Raw genomic sequence first — 22,392 nt, 5'->3', positions numbered from 1 at the left:
TGCTGGAGGGCATTCTCCAGGAGGGGCTGTTGCTTTTGGAATTTGCTCCTTCCCCTGAGACCCATGTAGCCCATGTTTGGTGATCTTTAGGGAATGCTGAAGGGTCTGTCTTTTCTCCTTGGGAGCAGCAGATTTGGGAGGCTGGGTAGTGGAGGGAAATATATTGTTGGCACTTAAATTTTGTATGTGTTTAAGTGTTCCCTGCTGAAAATGTATTCTTTTGACCTAGTTCCCATTAGCAGGAGGAGGCTCACTGAGTCCACTATCTGTCCATCTTCTGGTGTGGTGCAAAGGAAATGGGATCTTCTTATTGTCTATATGATCATAGAATTTTAAAATAGGATACTTCCAAAGATAGACCTACCTGCCCCTCAGTCATATTAACCCCCTCTGTGCCCCTCTCCCCACGAGTCTGGCACAGTCTCCATCTTCTCATGGGCAAAATGTCCTCACTTTCCTGCATAGCCCATGTTTAGAACTCCTGCTTCCAATTGGCCTTCTATAGCCAAACTTACTCCATTCCCACCCTGCTCTAACTTTCCTTCCCGTCCCCAACTGGAACCACTATGACACACCTACAACAAAACAAATAAATGGCTCTGACTCTATTCAAACCCTGCCCTTCTTTTTCCCCCATCCCCTGCTGTTTGTTTGACTCCTCAGGTGTGTTATGTCTAATATGTGGCTTGAAGCTCCAAGTTGCTGAACAGCCTAAAACTCATCAACTTCAGTGAGAGCTGATACTGCTCCGTGTTTCCCAAGAGAACACCATGCTGCACAGGACTGAGCCCCAGGGCTAGATTCTGATCACATGTCCACCAGTGTAAAATAGGAGCTAGTTCTAATTTACATCAGAATCTGATGCCCTGACTTATATTTCAAACCAGGCAAACCTATGGCACTGTATAAACAGCAATGCATTTATTGTAGCTATTCTATTATTCAAGTTGTGACAGGAAGACAAGCACTGCAGAAAGTCTGAACGAACAGATCATGGCTCAAAAACAATAGCAAATATAAATTATTCTTTAATATATAAACTTAAATTGTTCATTGCTCTATTTCACCATGCCGGGAAGAGAGTCATTATTTTTGGTGTCACAAAACTTATTTACAATGTGTGCATATCACAACACCATAGAATCACTACAGTTTACTTCCTTGTGCCCTCTGGAAGAATAAAATCTCAGTCTGAATGAGGCCCCATTCCTGCAGCTGACAACCTATGGACTCCCAAGGAATCACACTGGAGGCAGCAGGGCTGCACACAGGTGAGGCTGTCCACTTACCCACTATCAATTGCAGCATTGGGGCCTAAAACACACTGACAACGTACAGAGCTTAAACTTGCTTTCTGAGTCTGCCACTCAAGTACATGTCCAGAATTCAAGGTCATTGTCATGATCATGATAGATCTTATGCTTAGTCTGTCAAAATGTCTAGTAGTAATATTGGATTTACAAAGTCTACGCAAGTAATTTTAGAAGAGTTATGTTTGAATGCAGGTCATATAGGAAAAGGTTCTTTGTGTGAGTAGGAACAACCTGCCATCCGATCCCAACTTTATCTGGAGAGAGAAACAGAAATAAAAACAATCACTCTTTTGCTTAGTAAAATACAAAACATACATACTACCGTGTGCCAAATCTTGTAATAATGGATCATTAGTAGGCGGTGAAAGCAAGAGACACAAATATTCACGGTAAGTAATTTAAAGAGATTTCTATTACATGCTTGTGCCATATATTCAGCATCATTTTATTAATTACCCACTTCTGAAGGACCACACATCCAGCTTGTATTCTGTAGAAGTCTAGATTTTGAGGATGCTGTGAGGGAAATCCCAAACATCTCCCTCCCCCCGCCCACAATTTAATTGTATATGACCCTGTCTATATGGTCAAAGCTTCAGTTTTAGGGTTCAGCTGGAATGTTACCTGTACAACATTAGAGCACAGATGATTATTTACTGTTATTATTAACCCTCATTATCTGCTTGGCTAGCGGTCACCAAGCTTGCAATTCATTTTGAGGAGGCAATGTAGCAAATATTAGTCTCATTAGGACACAGTAAAAAGAGGCCCCATTCCTGAAATCAGCTCTATGTGGGGCAGACCATTTCTCCTATTCAGACCCCACAGGATTCAGCTGGTGTATTGGAACCTTAACTAAAGCAATGCCCACCATCAAAGATTGCTGTCTTCAGCTCTGTAACAAGATTAAGTAACTGGGAAGAAGTCCAAACCTATCATGGCATATATACAGCATAATTCTTACCGAGTTCAGTCTGGAAGAGGTGATAAGTGTCTGGATTACGAACTGTGAAGGCAATGTAGATCTCAGGTGGTTTTCCAACAGTTTTGGAAATGGAAAGTTGCTGCAGGACACCGATAAGGGATAAAGTTATCTGGGGATCATACACCACATCTACATAAAAAGGAAAGGGTTTGTATATTTATAAACAAAACAAAAAGCAGACTAAAAATACAAAATAAAAGGATTAAATGGAGGCACGGTCAAGTAATTTAAGATGAGAATTTGACCTGTATTATGGGAACATGGCCCTTTAAAAAGGGAACCAGGACCAGCCCCTATGACTAGGGACCAGCTCCTCAGGGGAGCCCATGTAGACCAGAGGGAATGTACCTGTGACTGACGAGTCATTTATTACACTCAGCTGGGGTGGAGACTGAGGGTAGGCCTATACTTAAAACGCTGCACAGGTGCAGCTGCATTGCTGTAGCTCTTCAGTGAAGACACTCCTATGGCAATGGGAAAGTGTCTCCCATCAGCGTAGTTAATCCACCTTCCTGAAAGGCAGTAGTTATGTTGACGGCAGAAGCTTTCCTGTTGACATAGCACTGTCTACAGGGGGGGAGTGGGTTGGTATAACTACGTTGCTCAGGGGTGTGGATTTTTCACACCCTAGAGTGATGTAGTTATACTGACCTAGGTCTGTAGTGTAGACCTGGCCTGAGAAGATAATATAAAACAAGCAGGATTTAGCTAGTTCTCCTTGGCACTAGAGATAGACCTGTCTGGATAAGGGGTTCTGGCACGGCTGAGCTTTTAGGAGTTTGTGTTGGATGGCAAAGACTATTAAAGGTTTATTTTGATAAGAAGATGCCAGGAAGCAAAGGCCCTGGGCCTATCAAAGAGCTAGCGTCCTCCCTTCAGGGAGAAGAAGAGTAGAAGTCTGCGGAAAGGCTGGGACAAACAGTGGGTGAAAAGGAATCACATGAGGCTGTTTCATGTTATTCCTCATGGACTTTCTGTTGATGTTTGGGCGGGGTGAGGTGATAACCCTGTGAACCGATAGAAGAGCCTTGACTGGAGTGGCATTGGGTTGAAAGAACTGCTGTGGTGGCTGGTGGGGCCTGCAAGTGTGCGTACCTGAGGCGAGAGAGAGTGCTGGTACAGATGGATTATCACAACCTGTTTTAAAGATTGCTTTTGATGCTGGTGGGTGAAGAGGTTCACTCCAGATTCCAACTATCAAAGGATTTTTAAGAAGTGTTTTTTTAAACAGACCTCTCCACTTTACTGAATTGCCCTTCAGTGAAGCTGGTGCACAAATAAGTAAAAAGAAAATTAGGTCCTGATCCTGCAAAGGATGTTTAACCCTTACTACTATGCAGAGTGCTGGTGAAGGGGGAAAAATGGTCTGCACATGTGGATTTTACAGATTTGGCCTTCTCAGGTTGCAACTGAATTGAAAGCAGCTCACATTGCACACCTCATTGCAAAGGCCAGGAGTTAAATTACAGTTGGTTGATTCTGGAATAATTTCTAAGGGTGGAAACCCTGATGAAACAATGTAAAAACTGCCCCTTGAAGTATCACAAGTGTCAATCTCACAAATTAACATTCTGATTCTGCAATTTTCTTCTGGTCTTTCAGTTATGAGCCCTGATGTTCAGGAGTTGGTCATTTCAGTGTAATCCCTGTGATGTACAACTAGGGCACCCAAAAGCCAAGACCTGTGTATGGGCCAATGGTCAAAGAGATCAGTCACACTGGATTTAACCTAATAAAAATATGAACTGTGCTATCTAGACATACCGAGCATAACACTTTATCCTAAACTTTAAATTTCCTTGTTTTTATGAGCTCAAGTTAGGCCGTTTTCAGAGCCCTGTGTAATAGATTAGATATCTATGATAATTAATTTTATGGAATAAACATCTTTTTATGGCTAATGGTCTACACGTGATACATTGTATCAGTCCTCACACACCTTTCAGCACCTCACCTGAACTCTTAAGCAGCTTGCTTAGTTCACACACACCCAAAAAATGGGCTGAAATTCTGCCTTCAGCTACATCTGTGCAGCTCTGGAGCTTGTCTAGAAGAACAGTTGGTGTGTGGCAAGGTGACATGTGACTCTACATTGCACAGAGTGTGCTGCCCTCTAGCCATGTGGACTTTGCTACCACACATTAAAAGTTCTGTAGTTCACTTCGCTGTATTTGACTTTGAAACCAGGGTACCTCAAAGCTCACTTGGGAACTTTTAGTGTGTGGTAGTAGGGACACAGTAAGTGCATGTTGTAGATTTACACCCCCGCTTGCCACACACTTTGTCTAGACAAGCCCCTAGTATTGTTAGACTTAGTATTATTAGATTTACTATTAAACTCCTTAACATTATCAGATGAGCAAGTGCTGTAAAAGTAAAATTTCTTTAATATGCACTATCCTTGTTGAGAGTGCCAGCCAGCGGTGCTCTGGAAACGTGGAATTCACCTCCAATTTTAAAACAGAAGAAGTGACAAAAGAGAAATAAATTGCTTTTCAAGGATGAGTAAACAACCACTGAATATTGAGATGAAGACAGGATGGTAAAATAAGGCAGAATTACACCCCTCACATTTCAGAATTTGCAGTTGACTGACCAGTCATCTTGACTGAATAAAGTTCAGTAATTATTATTTTTGCATTTCTATTGTTATTTCATCACAGTGAGATGCGATCAGAAATGTACTGTACCTGCTGCAATGACAACATCAGCTTGAAGCTCTGAAAGTTGTTCCTCTGCAACAGAATCCCAGTCAAGTTCTGCAACTGTTATTTTTGGTCCTTGTAAATCCATCACTTCTGCCCTCTGGCTTTGCGATTGCATTTTGGTGTGATTCTCAGTTTCAGACTCCAGAACAAAGCCATTTAAATGGATGTTTTCTCTCAGTTGCTCAAGAACACAGTGATGGTAGTCACTAAACACATATGCCTTAGGATTACAGGTTTTACAGATTGCAATTCCTGTGAGGCCAATCCCACTTCCTAATTCCAAGACAGTCCTGAAGGTTAATGGATTAAAATCAGTATTTACACATGGATCTAGACAAGATTCAGTTACGGAATCAAAACCAATAGAAATGTATACACGTAAGAGCGAAACTAGCTGTAAATGATTTCAGTGATTCTTGAATAAACTATCCAGATTCCAGTCTTTGCTCCAAATAAGTATCAGGAATGAAAAATAATTAGGATTCAATTATAATAATAGCAATTAGAGAGTGAAAATATGAATAAAATTAACATCTCCTGGGGACCAATACAGGACTGTGCCCTGCGGTATATTATGCATATATCCAGACTAAAATGTTATCTTGTTAAATTTCATACTATCCTCCTAGTTATACCTCCTTGGACTGCCAAGTATTTTATGATTTCCTTATTACTTGATGATTTAAAAGTGTTTTGGACAAGGGAAATTTATACTCCCCCCCTCTCCCCTGTGGGTTATGGATACCTGAGTTGGAGTTTTTGTCTAGGATTTTAAAAATATGCATTGTTACAGTTCTTAGTTACATTAGGGGCATATATAGTATAATGTCAAACTACTGTCATGTAACTCATTTATAATATGAATGAAAACATTTAAGTTAACTCTGTTCCCCCAGTTTTCTAGCTGTGATTTCATGTAACTAGAGCTCCATTACCTGTTATTGAAAATGGCAGAATTCTCTATTGCCCATTCAGCAAGATAAAGAGCAGCATCCCACGTGACTAGTCCTGTGGTTCCCTGTGAGATTATTGCCACCGTCTCAGAAAGTGTAACAGAGTCTCCTGTGGGCTAGAAAACACACGCAGGGAAAGAAAGATGCATTGGCACGGCCACCACATTTCACAATTTTAAATCAACATTAGCGTCTGGGAGAAGGTAAGAAGTATTTTACACTTGGGGTTTCTGGGTTTTATTTTTAAACCAGTTATGGCTCAGTTTAAACGATAAAAAAGGACATATAACAATGAAGATGATATTAGCTTTTACCAGTAAGTAGCTTTTATAACAGTTGGTAGATTCTTCTTTATTTAAAATATCTGCTAGTACATCATACAATTCATCCAGGGGTTCGGTTGCTACGGACTCATGCTGTGGGAAAGAGAAGAGAGATCAGTGAAGAACTTCAGATCTCCAGATATTATTAACGAAACACAGGCAATGAACACATAGTCAAATACCATTTATTCCATCTTTAACCATAACATATGCATTTAATGCTAATTTTTGTTATAACAAATGATCAGCCGAGCCTGGGCCAATACTGCAAAAAACAAATTTTCAAGTTACTTTTAATAACAGGTTGAATGGAAAAAGAGTGCCAAGCAATATATAATCCCAACACTACCTTTTTAATGAGTTCAGATATGAAGCATCTTCTGTACTTCAAGGAAGGGGGATATTTCAGGCATAAGGGGTGAAGAATAGTCTGAAATGATAAAACAACACCTGCAGACCAACCAGCTACCAGGTGAGGATTTTATTAGAGGCACTGAAGGAACAGGGGAGGAAAAGATAGCTACCAATTTGCTCGGTTCACTTTGTATCTTAGGAATGCTGGGTGATTTCAATTTGCAGCTAAGCTATTTGATACTCAGCTGGAAAAACAAATTCCATGTACATTCCTGCAGTGAATTCTGGTACCCCCAGCCGGTCACAGATGTGAGGGAGCCACACATCCTCTGCTTTGCCCCCCAAAAATAAACAGTAAAACTGAAAGGAAAATGAGTCTGAGTGGCTCTTTCCTCTAATTTTTCTTCCAGGCCCCATCCCTACAAATAAATAAACGGGACTGCTCCATCTGCACTTGGAGCTGGGAGCCATTCCCAGCTTGTGTACATATAGACAGGTTTCAGAGTAACAGCCGTGTTAGTCTGTATTCGCAATCCGATGCATCCGATGAAGTGAGCTGTAGCTCACGAAAGCTTATGCTCAAATAAATTGGTTAGTCTCTAAGGTGCCACAAGTACTCCTTTTCTTTCTGTGTACATATACTCACTCTAGCTCCATGCTGGACTCAGGAAAGAGACTCTCCCCACACATGTCTACCCTTTGTTTTGAATCAAGGCAATGTTCACTGAGAAAGTGTTAGTCACACTGGTCCTCCAGCAAATGAAAAGTTGGCAAGTTAGGTCACTTCAGCTCTTCAATTAGCCCCAACAACTATGTTATTGTGAATTAGGTCCCTTAATGCACTCTTAATAGTTACAGTTCCCTTTATATAAGTGGCCTAGGCTGAATTCTGCACTCAGCTAGGCATGATGGACCCTGACTCCAAAGCTGTGCTCTCCCTACATGTGGGCATCTCAGTCAGGGGTTCCACATGTGGAAGGCGATCAATACATAGGACTTGAGGCCCATTGTGCCCCACAGTTGGGAACACACTTTTGTTCAGAAGGAGGTGTTCACTGTGACAATGTGACAAGAATTTGATACTAAAGACTGTGGAGAAGTACTTGATATTCTATCCTTTATGAAGCAAGTAGGGAGTGAACTGCAGTCACATGTGATAGACAGGAAATGGGAGTAGCTTCGTGTTCCCAGTATTTGTACCACATGTGAGGATGTAGTACCCTATTTCCATACACACAAAGACACACTATCAGTCAATAGACAATATATGTCACAAACAGCCTGTAAGAAAAATTGAAGTTAGAGCTTTTTCTTGATTTTTTTGTATTGAAAATTAATTGCTATTTTGAAAACTTTCCACCAGCTCTAAAAGCCCAATACTTGATATTTAAAAAAATAAGACAGAGTTGTAACTGTTTTAATGCAACTGATCAGAGGGCACAAGCCCACTGAAAGCAATTACTGCCTTTTCGTATGTTCCAATGTAAATTAAAAGGCAACTGTGGGAGACTAGCAATCTCACAGATTTGGGAGAGAGATGAACAGCCTTTCACTTCCAGGTTGCCAGTTCAGATCCAGACAGTGCTAGAAGATATCACAACTGTTTATCACTCATGAGTAGGGCCCTTCCAAATTCACGGCTATGAAAAACACATCATGGACCGTGAAATCTGGTCTCCCTCCGTGAAATCTGGTCTTTTGTGTGCTTTTACCCTATATATACTATACAGATTTCATGGGAGAGACCAGCATTTCTCAAATTGGGAGTCCTGACCCAAAAGGGAATTGCAGGGGGGTGGTCAGAAGGTTAGCTTAGGGGGGTTGTGATATTGCCACCCTTACTTCTGTGATGCTTTCAGAGCAGGGTGGCCAGAGGGGGTGGCTGTTGGCCAGGTGCCCAGCTCTGAAGGCAACGCCCTGCCAGCAGCAGTGCAGAAGTAAGGGTGGCAATACCATACCATGCCATCTTTACTAGGGATGTAAAATGTTACCGGTTAACTGATAAGCATTAGTCTTACCAATAATGTATTCAGTAAACAGTAAGAGGGATGAGGCCGGGGCCACAGGTGGGGGCAGGTGCGGGGCTGGAGCCCTGGGACCCCCAGGGGCCAACTCACGGGTGCGGGGCTGGCAGCTGGGACCCTGGGTAAAATGTGGGAATGCTGCAGCAGTCCCCACACCCCTAGTTCCTGCACCTATGTTGTGAACTCATTAACAGTTAAACCTTCACTGATACAATTGTAATAGTTTAAATGGTTATTTTTTAAAATGCTATTTACATCCCTAATCCTTACTTCTGCGCTGCTGCTGGCGGAGGCTCTGCCTTCAGACCCTGGCTCCCAGTCAGCAGCCGCTGCTCTCCAGCTGCCCAGCTCTGAAGGCAGAGCCACCAGCAGAAGCAACACAGAAGTAAAGGTAGCAGTACTGCACCCCGCTATAATAATCTTGCAACCCCCCACCCCCGGACCCCTACAATTACAACACTGTGAAATTTCAGATTTAAATAGCTGAAATCATGAAAGTTACTATTTTAAAAATCCTATGACTGTGAAATTGACTAAAATGGACCGTGAATTTGGTAGGACCCTACTCATGGGAAAGGAGACAATGGTCTCAGCCCAAGACCTACTGAACAGAATTCACATCACAACCCATCCCACGCCCCTAAACTGGTACTAGCTGGCATTCTTATTGTAGCCTCAGACGCAGCAAAGGACTGAATGGGAATGGAGAGTGAATTAACCCTCTTATCCTTAGAGATGGCCCCTCACGTCAAGGTTAAAGCACACTGGCGGAGTATTCTGGGAAGTTTATACTGCTGCACCTCTCACTATATTGCCTCTATGAATCAATAGGGAAATTCAGTGTTTGACACTTTGCATGAACACTACAGTCTCTAACCATTTCTCAAATTTCAAAATAAATAAAAACATGGGTTTCTTGTGTTCCAACTCCCTTGTCTATGAAGGATAGTTACATAACATGAATAAAAGAAAATCTGCTATTCTATTGGTAAACACAGAGATTAGTATTAGATCTGACTCCTTTACTGTTTTTTAAATACAATTTAAAAAGAATACGATGCAATAGTTTTCATTACACTAGGTGGCATCGTATCTTTAGAATAGTTCTAGTCTGTTCTATGATATGTATTGAAATCTGATTATATTAAAATAACATATTTTACCTTCTGCAAAATATCCAGTAGTAGCAAGGCATCTGATGAACTCTTTAATTTTTTTTCAAGTTCCTACACAAAAGGAGGGGAAAAAAGTTGAGAAATATTCCAGGATGCTATTCCATTACCACGTTTGAACACCACAAACTGGTGAAAACTCCTTTAACAGAGTATGTTACTTGCTTTGTGATTAAAAATAAATAAATCACACCCAGATGGTAGGAAATAAAGAAGTAATAAAGAGCCTTCTGTAAGCCATAATATTAACATAATCTATAATGTATATAGCTGCTACTGCAATACAAATACATAATTATTATTAATTGAATGAGGAAAGTAAAAAACAAAGATGAAGACCAGATGACTAATCAGTCAGCCCTCCCACACTAATGTACAAAGCTCCCACCCCAATGAGGTGAGAAATATTAAATCTTCCCTTCTCCAAGAGGAGAGCTGAGTATCTGTCCAGACATTGGAAATCTTGGCATCGAAGTAAGAACAAAATCTGCCTGTTGCTAGACACTATATCCCCCACATAGATTTATTGCATTAATTGTCTTTAACAGAAATCTTATAACCAAGAGTGCTGTTTCAATATAACCTCAGTGGCCAGTTATATTTCTTCAGCCTTTTTTCATTGATCCATTTCTAGCCAAACCTGCTCACCTTACTCAGATGACTAGTTCCACTGAAGTCCATATTTGTGTAAATAAGGCAAGTAAGGCAAGTGGGTTTTTGGCCCTTCATTAGTGGTTGAAATGCTGAGAAAATGGTTCACAGAGGAACGTATAAATGGTGAAATCAACAGTAGTAAAACTCACTAGATAGTGAAGTAAACAGATGTCCTGAATTGTTTCAAAACACTGCGGTCTGTAAACTGCAAATCCTCCTACAGGGAAATTGTTCTGAGAAAAAACTTACTTTACTGCAAAAGGGTCAATGTATATTGAGGCTGATGTCTGAAAAGTGACACTACAGCACATTGCAACTGAAACACAGAGGGTTCAAGAGGAATGAGTGGTGACACCCACTGTCTGCTAAACTCAGGCATTCTTTATTTTATACTAATAAACTCATAACAGGAGCTGCCAACGCACCATTCTGAACATACTGCAAATATTCTATGGTGAATTGATTTTCTGAAATTAGCTTTGCTCTAATACCAGATGCTATGAACAGATGAATTAGACCATGAAGCACAGCCATTTTAGGAAAGAAAAAAAATCCTCCGAATGAGCGTTATTTGTACTGTGGAATTAGCTTGTAAATTGAGGGATTTTGTTGCAGAATCACTGCAGTCAACAATCTTTAGTTTTAATATTTGGAGTCACTACTGAGGTATATGGGGCCAGATTGTTGCCTGGTATAAACTAGCTACACTGAAATCAATAGAGTTAAAACTGATTTACATTGCTTGATCATCTGGCCCATGCATGTGCTGAACAGGTCCCAAGGTTTGCATCTCCTCCTTCTCTATGTCAAATAACAGAAATGGAAAGGAAAATTCTTAAGACACATCTGGATTTTTCTTGTCTCTTCATTCTGATGACAGATGGCAGAACAACATGAATCCTATGTTTTGTGCCCTTCTGTGAGGATACTATACTTAATTTACCATTTTTCTGTCATCTACAAAATAGAAGTAAGGAGACTCTGAAAGTGCCCTGACAACTTTTCACTTCAAATCTCAATATCTGATGTGGCAGCTCCTAGGATTTGTTGGAAGAATCTTTAGCCTTAATGATGGCCTCACACTGCAAACTCTTAGAGTCATCTAAGCCCCCCTACTCACAGAGTTCAGGAGCAAACCCATCTTTAGGTCTGTCACAGTGAACTAAGGGTTGATTTAGATCTCTGGGTCTCAGTAGCATATTTCTTAAATACTTTCTGACAAATCAGACTATTCAGCTATGATGGGGCCCATATCCTCTGAATTCTGCTGTGTACTAGATAAACTTTAAATATCTGTAAATATGGGGATATTCTAGATTGTATACCTTATAGTTAATGTTGAGACCCGAGACAAATTTTAGATGCATATTTACTATCAGACATCTTGTAATTATTACTATTCCCAGCAAAGTTAATTGTAAGCATATTTCAGATCAAATTGTGTCCACAGTGTTCAAAGGTGAAGGCTACATTTATATATAATTTTCCCGCGAAATTGCCTAATACTTACTTTCTGAGTGTTTTGTTGGTCTGGTGAATAATCATGGAAAGTGAATAAATTGTTCACTAAAATAGTGTATTAGTGCCTGCAACAAACATGACTATTCTGAATCTGTCTGGCTGTTGTGCTTTAGCCACAGATAACGGGAACTATTAAATGAAAAAAAGTAGGGTCAACAATTTGGCTTAAATTTCATGAAAACTATAATGGTGAGCCATGGATGACACCTGATAACAGGTCTCCGAACATTACTTAATCATCTTAAAGTTAGAAACATTTGGTTGTTCGTAATGTTGATTCAATCAGTGCTGAGAAGCAGTAGTTTGCACATGTTTCTGTCAGTATTTAAACAGGTTGAAAATATAAATGTGAAGAATTCCAAAATAGCTATACTAAAAGGACCAACCATTGAAATTAGGCTAAATTCACAAACGTCCAGGACATAAGTTTAAACATGTTATCATAAGTGATTGAGCCAATCAAAAACAGAAGCTTATTTTGCCAGTACTCTCTCATATACAAAAGAAAGTTTAGAGACTGAAGAATTTTGTGTAACACAATTTAGTAGCTGTCTGCCTAAGCAGGTACTTCTGGTGTAGATGGTTCTTTATCACAGTAGTAAAATACATCCCTCTGGCCGAAAGTTTGAGAGCTAAGTGTTACCAGATTCAGACACACGTGCTAATCGTCGGAGCCCGGGGTGGATGGGACCCCAGTAACGAGCGAGTGTTGAGAGAATGCAGAATTAGTCAGCGCTATGCCCAGCTGATGCGGCAACTCATGGTGTTGGATGCCATCAGGTGATCGAGGAACATCTACATAGAACACATCACTGGACATCGGCAATACCAGGAGAGATGAGCTGGAGTGCCAATGAAAAGTGAAATCGGAAAGTAACTGAAATACTTCCTTGATGGATTGTATTTTCTAATGGACAACCTACCCTAAATTCTCAACTACTGAGGGACAATCTTCACTCATTGGTATATTTTGCTTTCCACAACCAACTCTCTGTACAACTTTTCATGAGTGATGTACCCGAATACTTGGATGCTAATATCTAAAATGTATTGTTAAATATATTCATCTACATTTGGGTTATTGCTGATTATGCGCGATATGTATCTTATGACTTTTAAAATAAACTTTGTATTTGTGGATAATCTATGAACTATACCCAGATTACAGACACTCTTTTCCTAACCTGTGTACTATATAATTTTTTAACATTAGCTTTAATACAATTTTTAAATCTGACTGTTTATAGGCCTATGGAGAACTCCACGGGATCAAAGAGGGGACACACACACACGCACACTCTCTCTCTCTCTGCCCTGGTCTACACTGGGGGGTGGGGAAGGGGGGGAGAGGGGTGATCGATCTAAGTTATGCGACTTTAGCTACAAGAATAACATAGCTGAAGTGGACATACTTAGATCGACTTACCGTGGTGTCTTCACCGCGGTGAGTCAACTGCTGCTGCTCCCCCGTCGACTCCGTCTGCGCCTCTCGCGGCGCTGGAGTACAGGAATCGACAGGAGAGTGTTGGGGGGGGGGGGGTCGATTTATTGCGTCTAGACTAGACACGATAAATCAATCCCTGCTGTATCGATTGCTGCCCGCCAATTCGGCAGGTAATGAAGACATACCCTAGGTTTAAAAAAGTAAAATAAAGCTATTGAGTTGGCTAGTGTGTGCATGTCACTGCCCTCTATGGAATGAAATCAGAGCTGTTTCACTCATGAATCCAACAGAATTCTGTTTCACAATCCCAGGCCTTTCTGTGGTGCAGATTCCTCAGATGCTATAAAAGCAAAGCTGAAAAGAGGAAGAATAGGCAGACTGTCCAAGCAAGCTGCAAAAACATAGTGACCATATATCTTGGTTTCACTGGTACAGTTCTAGTTTTTCCTATGACATCCAGGTGTACCAGGCACTTCTTTCAGGTTCTTTCCATTTTTAATTTAATGGGTATTTTTCTTTTTTTAAATACCCATATAACATTTGCTTAAGATATACTTCTATAGTGAGCAGAGTTTGGTCGGCTTTTTCCAGGTACAAACAGTCCAATGCAATGAGTGCTCAGTGTGATCAACAGTGTTTGGAGTGAAGAGAAAAGCTGTTGATGTTGATGACAGTTGTGTAGTGTCTCATGATCAACTCATTCAGAACACTAAATTACTAGAAAAAAATCCTCAACTCAGAGATATGCACACCAATTTACTTTAAGTACTTATGAGCACCTCAGAATCTTTAATGTATTTATGCTTGTAACACCTCTAGGAGGTAGGGCAGTACTATCACCACTGAGACGCCGAGTGATTTGACTAAGATCACGCAAGAAGTCTGTGGCAAAGCAGGGAATTGAACCCAGGTCTCCCAAATTCTTGAAAAGTGTCCTAATCCCTGGACCATCCTTCCTCTCTGCTAGGACAACAGCTGGGACTAGTGACAACAGCACACCTTAAAAAACCCCAACTTTTGTATGGCTATTTCCCAACTCTAAAAAACAACCCCACAGAGCACAGCAACCAGGAGGGCCAGCTTGCAGTAACAATAGCAACTGAATGCACCTAAAGGGCTTTTGTTCAATGGTTTTCGGCAGCCCCATTATAAAAGCCATTTTAGTGCCCCTACTCACAGAACTGTTTCTGATTTTGAAACCAGGATCACTTTTCAAAGATGACAGGTCTCAAAATCACAGCCCACCAGCTTCACCTCAAGTAGGAGAAAGGAGCTTATTTTGCTGACTGAGATGAGAATTTTTACATCATTTAATTTTCTTTTCCCAACAGTAGCAATAAACCAGGTGGGAGCAGCAGGTCCATCAGGGGGCAGCCCATTTCCAGAACATCCTGATTTGGTGGGGGTTGGACTAGATGACCTCCGGAGGTCCCTTCCAGCCCTGAGATTGTACCAGTGGCACGGCAGGCCAGAGGTGGCTTGGCAGAGCGGGGAGCTAAGATGTTTGCACAGCCGGCAAGCAGGGCTCTGGCTGGCCGGGCTCGCCCCAGCACTGCACTCTTCACGGGCGAACGCAGTAAGAGGAGTCAGAGAAGGGGGAGGCTGCTGCTGCTGGGGGCCAGGACTGGGCAGCCCCACACAGGGGCGCTGGAAGAGTGTGTAGAGTGGGGGAGCTGAGAGCTATTGAACCAACCTGTAAACCCTGTATACGATGGACACCACTTCAAGTCAGGGGGTGCAGCAGCACCTATGGGCCCCGGATCACCCGGCCCAGGCACCGGGCGGCTCCTGGGGCCAGGACTGGGCTGCCCCAGATCACCAGGCCCGGGCGGCTCCGGGGCCAGGACTGGGTAGCCCTGGACCAGCCGGCGGCTCCGGGGCCAGGCTGACCCGGCTGCCGCCCGCCCCTCACATGGACCCGCCCCAGGCAGCCCCTCCTCGCGGCCCCTGCCGCCCCCTCTCCGCAGCGAGCGGCCTCGCCCCATCCACTCCCGGGTCGCGGGCTGGTGCCGGGGCGCCCGGCTCCTACTCACCGCCCAGGGGAAGGCGCCGAGCTGCCTGCCGGCCAGGAAGCCACGCTGGAAGCGGAGCCCCAGGTGCCGGGCTTCCTCCGCCGCGGGATCCATCGCTCGCTAGTCCGGCTCAGCCGGGTCCCGCCGTCCCCTCAGGGCAGGCCGCGTCCCCGGCCTCGGGTGATCGCCTCTTGCCGGGCAGACACCCCCCCCGCTCCCGTCCTGCGGGGGCGGGGAGCGACACGGGCTCCGCTGCGGCCCAGGCCTCGGACCAGGCGGGGGTGGCACCAGGCGCCGCCCCGCCCCCGCCCCGCCTTGGGGACGATGCGGCCAGTTTCACCAGATCCCTGGGGCGTGGGTGTCCCCAAGGCACGGCCTGGAGCCTGGCTCTGTGTCCCCATTGCAGGGTGCGGGTGTTCCCATGTCAGGCCTGGCGCCTGCGTCCCTGCGTGGCTCTGTGTCCTCGTCTTCCCATGTCACCCGCGTCCCTGCGTGGCTCTGTGTCCTCATGTTCCCATGTCACGCGTGACGCCTGTGTCCCTGTGTGGCTCTGTGTCCTCGTGTTCCTTATGTCATGCCTGGTGTCTGCGTCCCTGCATGGCTCTCTGTCCTCGTGTTCCCATATCACGTGTGATGCCTAGAGCCTGCATCCCTGTGTGGCTCTGTGTCCTTGTATTCCCATGTCATGTGTGGTGCCTGGAGCCTGCGTGCTTGCTTGGCTCTGTGTCCTCGTGTTCCCATGTCACACTTGACGCCTGGAGCCTGCGTCCCTGCTTGGCTCTGTGTCCTCGTGTTCCCATGTCACGCTTGACGCCTGGAGCCTGCGTCCCTGCTTGGCTCTGTGTCCTTGTGTTCTCATATCATGTGTGACGCCTGGAGCCTCCGTCCCTGTGTGGCTCTGTGTCTTCATGTTCCCCTGTCATGTGTGACGCCTGGAGCCTGCGTCCCTGCATGGCTCTGTGTCCTCGTGTTCCCATGTCACGCCTGGAGCCAGTGTCCCTGCGTGGCTCTGTGTCCTCATGTTCCTATGTCACGTGTGACGCCTGTGTCCCTGCGTGGCTCTGTGTCCTCATGTCCTTATGTCATGCTTGGTGTCTGCGTCTCTGCATGGCTCTCTGTCCTCGTGTTCCCATATCATGTGTGATGCCTAGAGCCTGCATCCCTGTGTGGCTCTGTGTCCTTGTATTCCCATGTCACGTGTGGTGCCTGGAGCCTGCGTGCTTGCTTGGCTCTGTGTCCTTGTATTCCCATGTCACACTTGACGCCTGGAGCCTGCGTCCCTGCTTGGCTCTATGTCCTCGTGTTCCCATGTCACACTTGACGCCTGGAGCCTGCGTCCCTGCTTGGCTCTATGTCCTCGTGTTCCCATGTCACACTTGACGCCTGGAGCCTGCATCCCTGCTTGGCTCTGTGTCCTCGTGTTCCCATGTCACGCTTGACGCCTGGAGCCTCCGTCCCTGCTTGGCTCTGTGTCCTTGTGTTCTCATATCATGTGTGACGCCTGGAGCCTCCGTCCCTGTGTGGCTCTGTGTCTTCATGTTCCCCTGTCATGTGTGACGCCTGGAGCCTGCGTCTCTGCATGGCTCTGTGTCCTTGTGTTCCTGTCTGATGCCTGGAGCCTGCATCCCTGCGTGGCTCTGTCCTCTTGTTCCCATGTCACACATAATGCTTGGCACCTGCGTCCCTACGTAGCTCTGTGTCCTCCTGTTCCCATGTCATGCATGATGCCTGGGGCCTGGATCCCTGCGTGTCTCTGTGTCTTGTTCCCATGTCACATATCCCAGCGTGGCACCTGCATCCCTGCGTGACTCTGTGTCCTCCTGTTCCCATGTCACACATGATGGCTTGGTGCCTGTGTAACCCACACACCTCCTGGGTGTGGTCTTCTGTCCCATCTAGTGGTGTTCAATCTCGCCTACTGACGACCAGGGTCTGTCGGTGTTCCAAGTGGGGGCTCGTCCTGGATTTCAACTGGGAAGTGTTTGAACCTCGGGACTTGCTTCATCAGCTAGGGGAAGTATATAACCCACACATCACCTCAGTGTGGTGTTCTGTCCCATCTATTGGCACCAAGATGAGAAAGAGAGAGAGCTAAGGCTGTAGAGCAGACTCAATAACAGCCAGTTGGCTTTTAGCTCATGCAGTAGAGGCTCATGCACTAAGCTCCAGAATCCCGCCCGTCAACGACTGGGGTCTGTCGCCATTACATGTGTATTCCTGCATGACTGTATGCTAGTGTTCACATGTCACACTTGATGGCCTGGTGCCTGCATCCCTGCGTGGCTCTGTGTTCTTGTGGCATGGCTTCTGTATTCCCATGTCACAAGTCATGGCCTGGCACCTTCATCCCTGCATGGCTCTGTGTCTTTTTGCACAGCGCCCATGTTCTCATGTCACACATTCATGGCCTGCTGCCTGCATTCCTACATGACTTTATCTGTTTCTGGGATCCCATGTCATGGTATCTACATCACAGGCCAATGCTTATGGCCTCACATCATAATACCTCCACACAGTGAGCGATATCTGGATTCCACATAACAGCATCTGTCACAGCTGAGTGCGTGGAACTCCTGGCAGGAGAGACAAACCTGTCACCTAACACAAGTTAATGAGAGAGAGGGTTTGAGGTTTATTAATTACTGGAAAAATTGGAGAACATTAAATTCAGGACTGTCTAATTATTCTGCAACACACTGGGAACATCTGAGAAAAAGGAGCTCTCCTGTGAATTTGGGGATGACCCATTATGGTACCCCATGGTAACATTCCATACCCAAATTCTGAAGAGGTTGCTGGTGGTTAAATCATGGCTGGGAGTCATTGTGCGGTTGCCCCTATAACTTCAGGCCCAGATCTAGCAAGGAGCTCTGCATGAGGGACCTTTGCTCCTGAGAGGAGCCCCTTTGAAGTCCATGTGAAGCACTTTGCAGGATCAGGCCTTAACGAAGGGACACTCAGGTACAAAATTAATACTTTAATTAGTATAATTAATAGCACCCTTGGTTACTAAAAATAACATGGATTACTGAAACAAGAACATCGATTAAATAAAACAAAGAAGTAAAAACATCGTTTTCAATTTTCATGCTTTGTTTTTCTTTTTTCAGTACATTCAGCTTGGTCAATGAAAATAGGCTGATCAGTTTAATTCTGTGAAATCAGAATTTTCTGATCAGTTTTGTTTTCTTGTCTTTGTATGCTTAGTAGGATGCTGTGGTGTCTGGGTTGCAAACGGATGTTATTGCTCTAAATGTAAACTGTTCCCCTTGGAAATTCAACTACAGCTGAAACATTTATGGATATGTTTTGCAAAAATCAGTGCTCGACCATAATATAAATGACATATTTACAGAATTACTTATTGCTATATACAAAAAGAGAGCTTCAGAGTAGCAGAGGGAGAACGACATCAAGAGGGAGAAAGAAGTGTGGAAAAGATGGTATTTGAAAAGGATGGAATTGGTGAGACAGAGGAAAAGGGCAGTTGTTCCAGGTGGTAAGAAATTAGAGGAGAAGGCTCTTGCATCAATAGGTGCAAGATTCTACATTGAAACAAACAGGATGAAGCTGGTAATCCGTCATCGATAACTTCTCTCCATCAGTATGTTCTTTCTTTCTTTCTTGCTCCATCCTTGGTTCTGTCCTTTCCTTTCTCTTCCCCTTTGGTCTTTGCTGAACCCTGATCATTTGTACAATAGCCAATTCCCAAATAAGATGAATGGTATTTTTATACTGAGCACTGCTATCTGTGTTATATAAATGCTCACAGGCATTGCCATATGTCATGTCTCACCTCAGAACTGCTTGTTGGGATGAATTTCCAACCCTCAGCACGTTTTGAATAAAAGGAGACAGGAGTTTTGGGAGTTTCTCATATCCTTTGGGGAGAAATTTTCAAGTGACCCAAAAAGAATTGCATCCATAGAATGGACCTCAGGTTAACAGGATTTTTCACAGATGATATCCCATGCTCTTCTTGTCTCTGTATTGTTCAAACTACAACTTTTATCTTAGTTACTGTAAAGAATCTGTAATTGCCAGAATTTTGTCCTAAGAGTCCAGTCCTGCAAATACTTAAGCATGTGCATACATTTATTCACACAAATAGTCTTGTTGAAGTCAGAATATTCCCGTGCATGAAGTTATATATGTACTTCAGTGTTTGCAGGATCAGGGCCTAAGTAATTTTCTAAGATGGAACTGTTTTTGTGGTACTGAATAGTTCTATTTCCTTCCTTTTTTCATTCTTATACATACCAACAAAAAGCTGTATTTCTGAGTTCTTTAATCAGTCTAATGCTCTTCTAATCATCCTAGATTCCATGTCCTTAATAACATTAAAAGTCTGGATCTGTAGACATAGGAAAAAGAATAGTGGGCTAGTAAATGAAAGCTAGTGTGGCAAAAGGAGATAAAGAAGAATACACTTGCATGAAAAGTTTGATTATAGATAAATCCTTTCCCATCATCTTTGTTTTCCTTTCCATCTGAGTTATTTCAGGCAGACATGCAGGGAAAGGGTGGTCGTGGGACCACAGAACAAGACTGTCAGGTGCTCTGATTACCTTTCCTGTCTCTGACAGAGACTTACTGTGTGACATCAGGCAAGTCACATAATCTCTCCATGCCTCTGTTTTCTCAGCTGTAAAATGAGAATTCTATTTTGTTCAGATTCTTGTAACACCCACATCACAGCAGTATCTCTGAATGTTTTCCAGTAGTACATTAAGCAGTATAACTAACATCTGTTCATGTGTGCAGCATTCTGTCTCTCACCTTCTTCCCAGGGGGAAAATTGTGTGTGCAGTGTAGTGTTTAGTTAGTGGAGTTTAGAAAATATATTACACATTCATAGTTTATATTAGCAAAGGCAAGGTCAAAAAAGTATGCCTTGTACTTAGAGTGGAAGGTGGATGAAGTTTGGATAATAGTACCTAGCCCAGGGGTGGGCAAACTTTTTGGTGTGAGGGCCACATCACAGTATGGAAATTGTATGGAGGGTCGGCTGGGGCAGGGGATTGGAGCACACGGGAGGATGAGGGCACCGGCTGGGGGTGTAGACTCTGGGGTGGGGCAGAGGATGAGGAGTTTGGGGTGCAGGAGGGTGCTCTGGGCTGGGATCAAACGGTTTGGAGGGCGGGGGAAGGAGGTTGGGTTGCGGGTGCGGCTCAGGGGTGCAGGATCCAGGCAGCGCTTATCTGAAGTGGCTCCTGGAAATGGCGGCCCGTCCCCCCTCCGGCTTCCACGTGGAGGCAGGGCCACGCCGCTGTGCGCACTGGCCCGTCTGCAGGCACCAACCCCGCAGCTCCCATTGGCCGTGGTGCCCAGCCAATGGGAGCTGCAGAGCTGGTGCTTGGGGTAGGGGCAGCGTGTGGAGCCCCCTGGCTGCCCCTGCTTCCGGGATTCACGTGGAGCTACTGCATGCATGGAGCGGAACAAGGCAAGGCGCCGACCCCACTCCCCGGCTGGAGTACCGGAGTGGGGAAAGCTCCCAACCTCACTCTCCGGTGGAAGCTCGAGGGCCAGATTAAAAGGTCTGGTGGGCTGGATGCGGCCTGCAGGCCATAGGTTCCCACCCCTGACCTAGCCCGTGAGGCTCAGTTCATTAATGTTTAGTGTTTTATTTTTAAATTTGAAATCCTTGGATAGTAGAAAGTGCTGTAAAAGTGCAAAGTAATATATTAAAATCCCTCGTTAAAACAAAAACTTCACAAAAGTCAGACAGCTGGTGTGCTGTGACTGCTGCCTGTCATGCCGACCAATATTGACTCATTTTTTCCTTATGCTCCCCCATCTGTCTCCACCAGTTGTCTCTTCTCTTACTTCATTGTAAACTATTTGGGGGCATGGATCCTTTTTTTTCATTGTATTTGTACAGCACCTAGCACGGGGTGGCCAACCTGTGGCTCTGCAGCCACACGCGGCTCTTCAGAAGTTAATATGCGGCTCCTTGTATAGGCACCAACTCTCGGGCTGGAACTACAGGTGCCAACTTTCCAATGTGCCGGGGGGTGCTCATTGCTCAACTCCTGGCTCTCCCACAGGCCCTGCCCCCACTCCACCCCTTCCCGCCCCCTCCCCTGAGCCTACCATGTCCTCGCTCCTCCCCCTCCCCCTCCGAACCTCCTGCATGCCACGAAACAGCTGATCAGGAGGTGCAGGGAGGGATGTGCACTGATTGGCGGGCTGCTGGTGGGTGGGAGGCTCTGGGAGCGGGGTCGGGGGGAGCTGATGGGGGGCTGCTGATATATTACTGTGGCTCTTTGGCAATGTACATTGGTAAATTCTGGCTCCTTCTCAGGCTCAGGTTGGCCACCCCTGGACTAGCACAATGAGCCCTGGTATATGACGGGCTGCTAGGCACTACCGAAGAGTATATAATACTGTGAAACCTACACACGAGCAGCTTGGCTCCCCATGCTAAACATGTTTAAGTATGTAGCTTTATTCATGTGACTAGTCCCAGTGAAGATTTGAGTGGGGAGTTTTGTCCTAAGTTCTGGAAAAGGGAAAGACCTGGTCCATGGTCATCCATTCCTTTCCAGTGAAATTGGCAGTCAGTATCCCACAGCAGGGGTTTTCAACCTTTTTCTTTTTGAGCCCTCCTCTCCCCAACATGCTATAAAATCTCCAACGCCCACCTATTGCACAACAAGTGGTTTTCTGCATATAAAAGCCAGGGCCTGAGTTAGGGAGTAGCAAGCAGGGCAATTACCTGGGGCCCCATGCCACAGTGCCCCCACCATGAAGCTAATCTGCTCAGGCTTTGGCTTCAGCTCGGAGTGGGGGGCTCAAAGCTTCAGGCTTCAGCCCCAGGCGGCGGGGCTTCAGCTTTCTGACCTGGGCCCCAGTGAGTATCATGATGGCCCTGCTCGTGGCCCCCCAGGGGGCCCTGGACCCCTGGTTGAGAACCGCTGCCCTATAGC

The 22,392-nt window shown here is 44.8% G+C and overlaps 1 protein-coding gene across 1 annotated transcript; it reads right to left on the bottom strand.

The window, feature by feature from the left end:
* Positions 1–921: 921 nt before the first annotated feature.
* On the bottom strand, positions 922–15,756 carry EEF2KMT (eukaryotic elongation factor 2 lysine methyltransferase). The gene is made up of 8 exons (XM_077827941.1): positions 15,485–15,756; positions 9,824–9,886; positions 6,632–6,712; positions 6,274–6,375; positions 5,942–6,075; positions 4,989–5,296; positions 2,278–2,427; positions 922–1,567 (listed from the first exon to the last, which is right to left on the bottom strand). Exons 1-8 carry the CDS (start codon positions 15,575–15,577, stop codon positions 1,467–1,469), a joined length of 1,032 nt encoding a protein of 343 aa, XP_077684067.1. The 5' UTR covers positions 15,578–15,756; the 3' UTR covers positions 922–1,466.
* Positions 15,757–22,392: the final 6,636 nt, after the last annotated feature.

This window comes from Eretmochelys imbricata, chromosome 10 (genome assembly GCF_965152235.1).
Source record: "Eretmochelys imbricata isolate rEreImb1 chromosome 10, rEreImb1.hap1, whole genome shotgun sequence".
Taxonomy (NCBI): Eukaryota; Metazoa; Chordata; order Testudines; family Cheloniidae; genus Eretmochelys; species Eretmochelys imbricata.
This window is presented reverse-complemented; position numbering and strand designations above follow the sequence as displayed.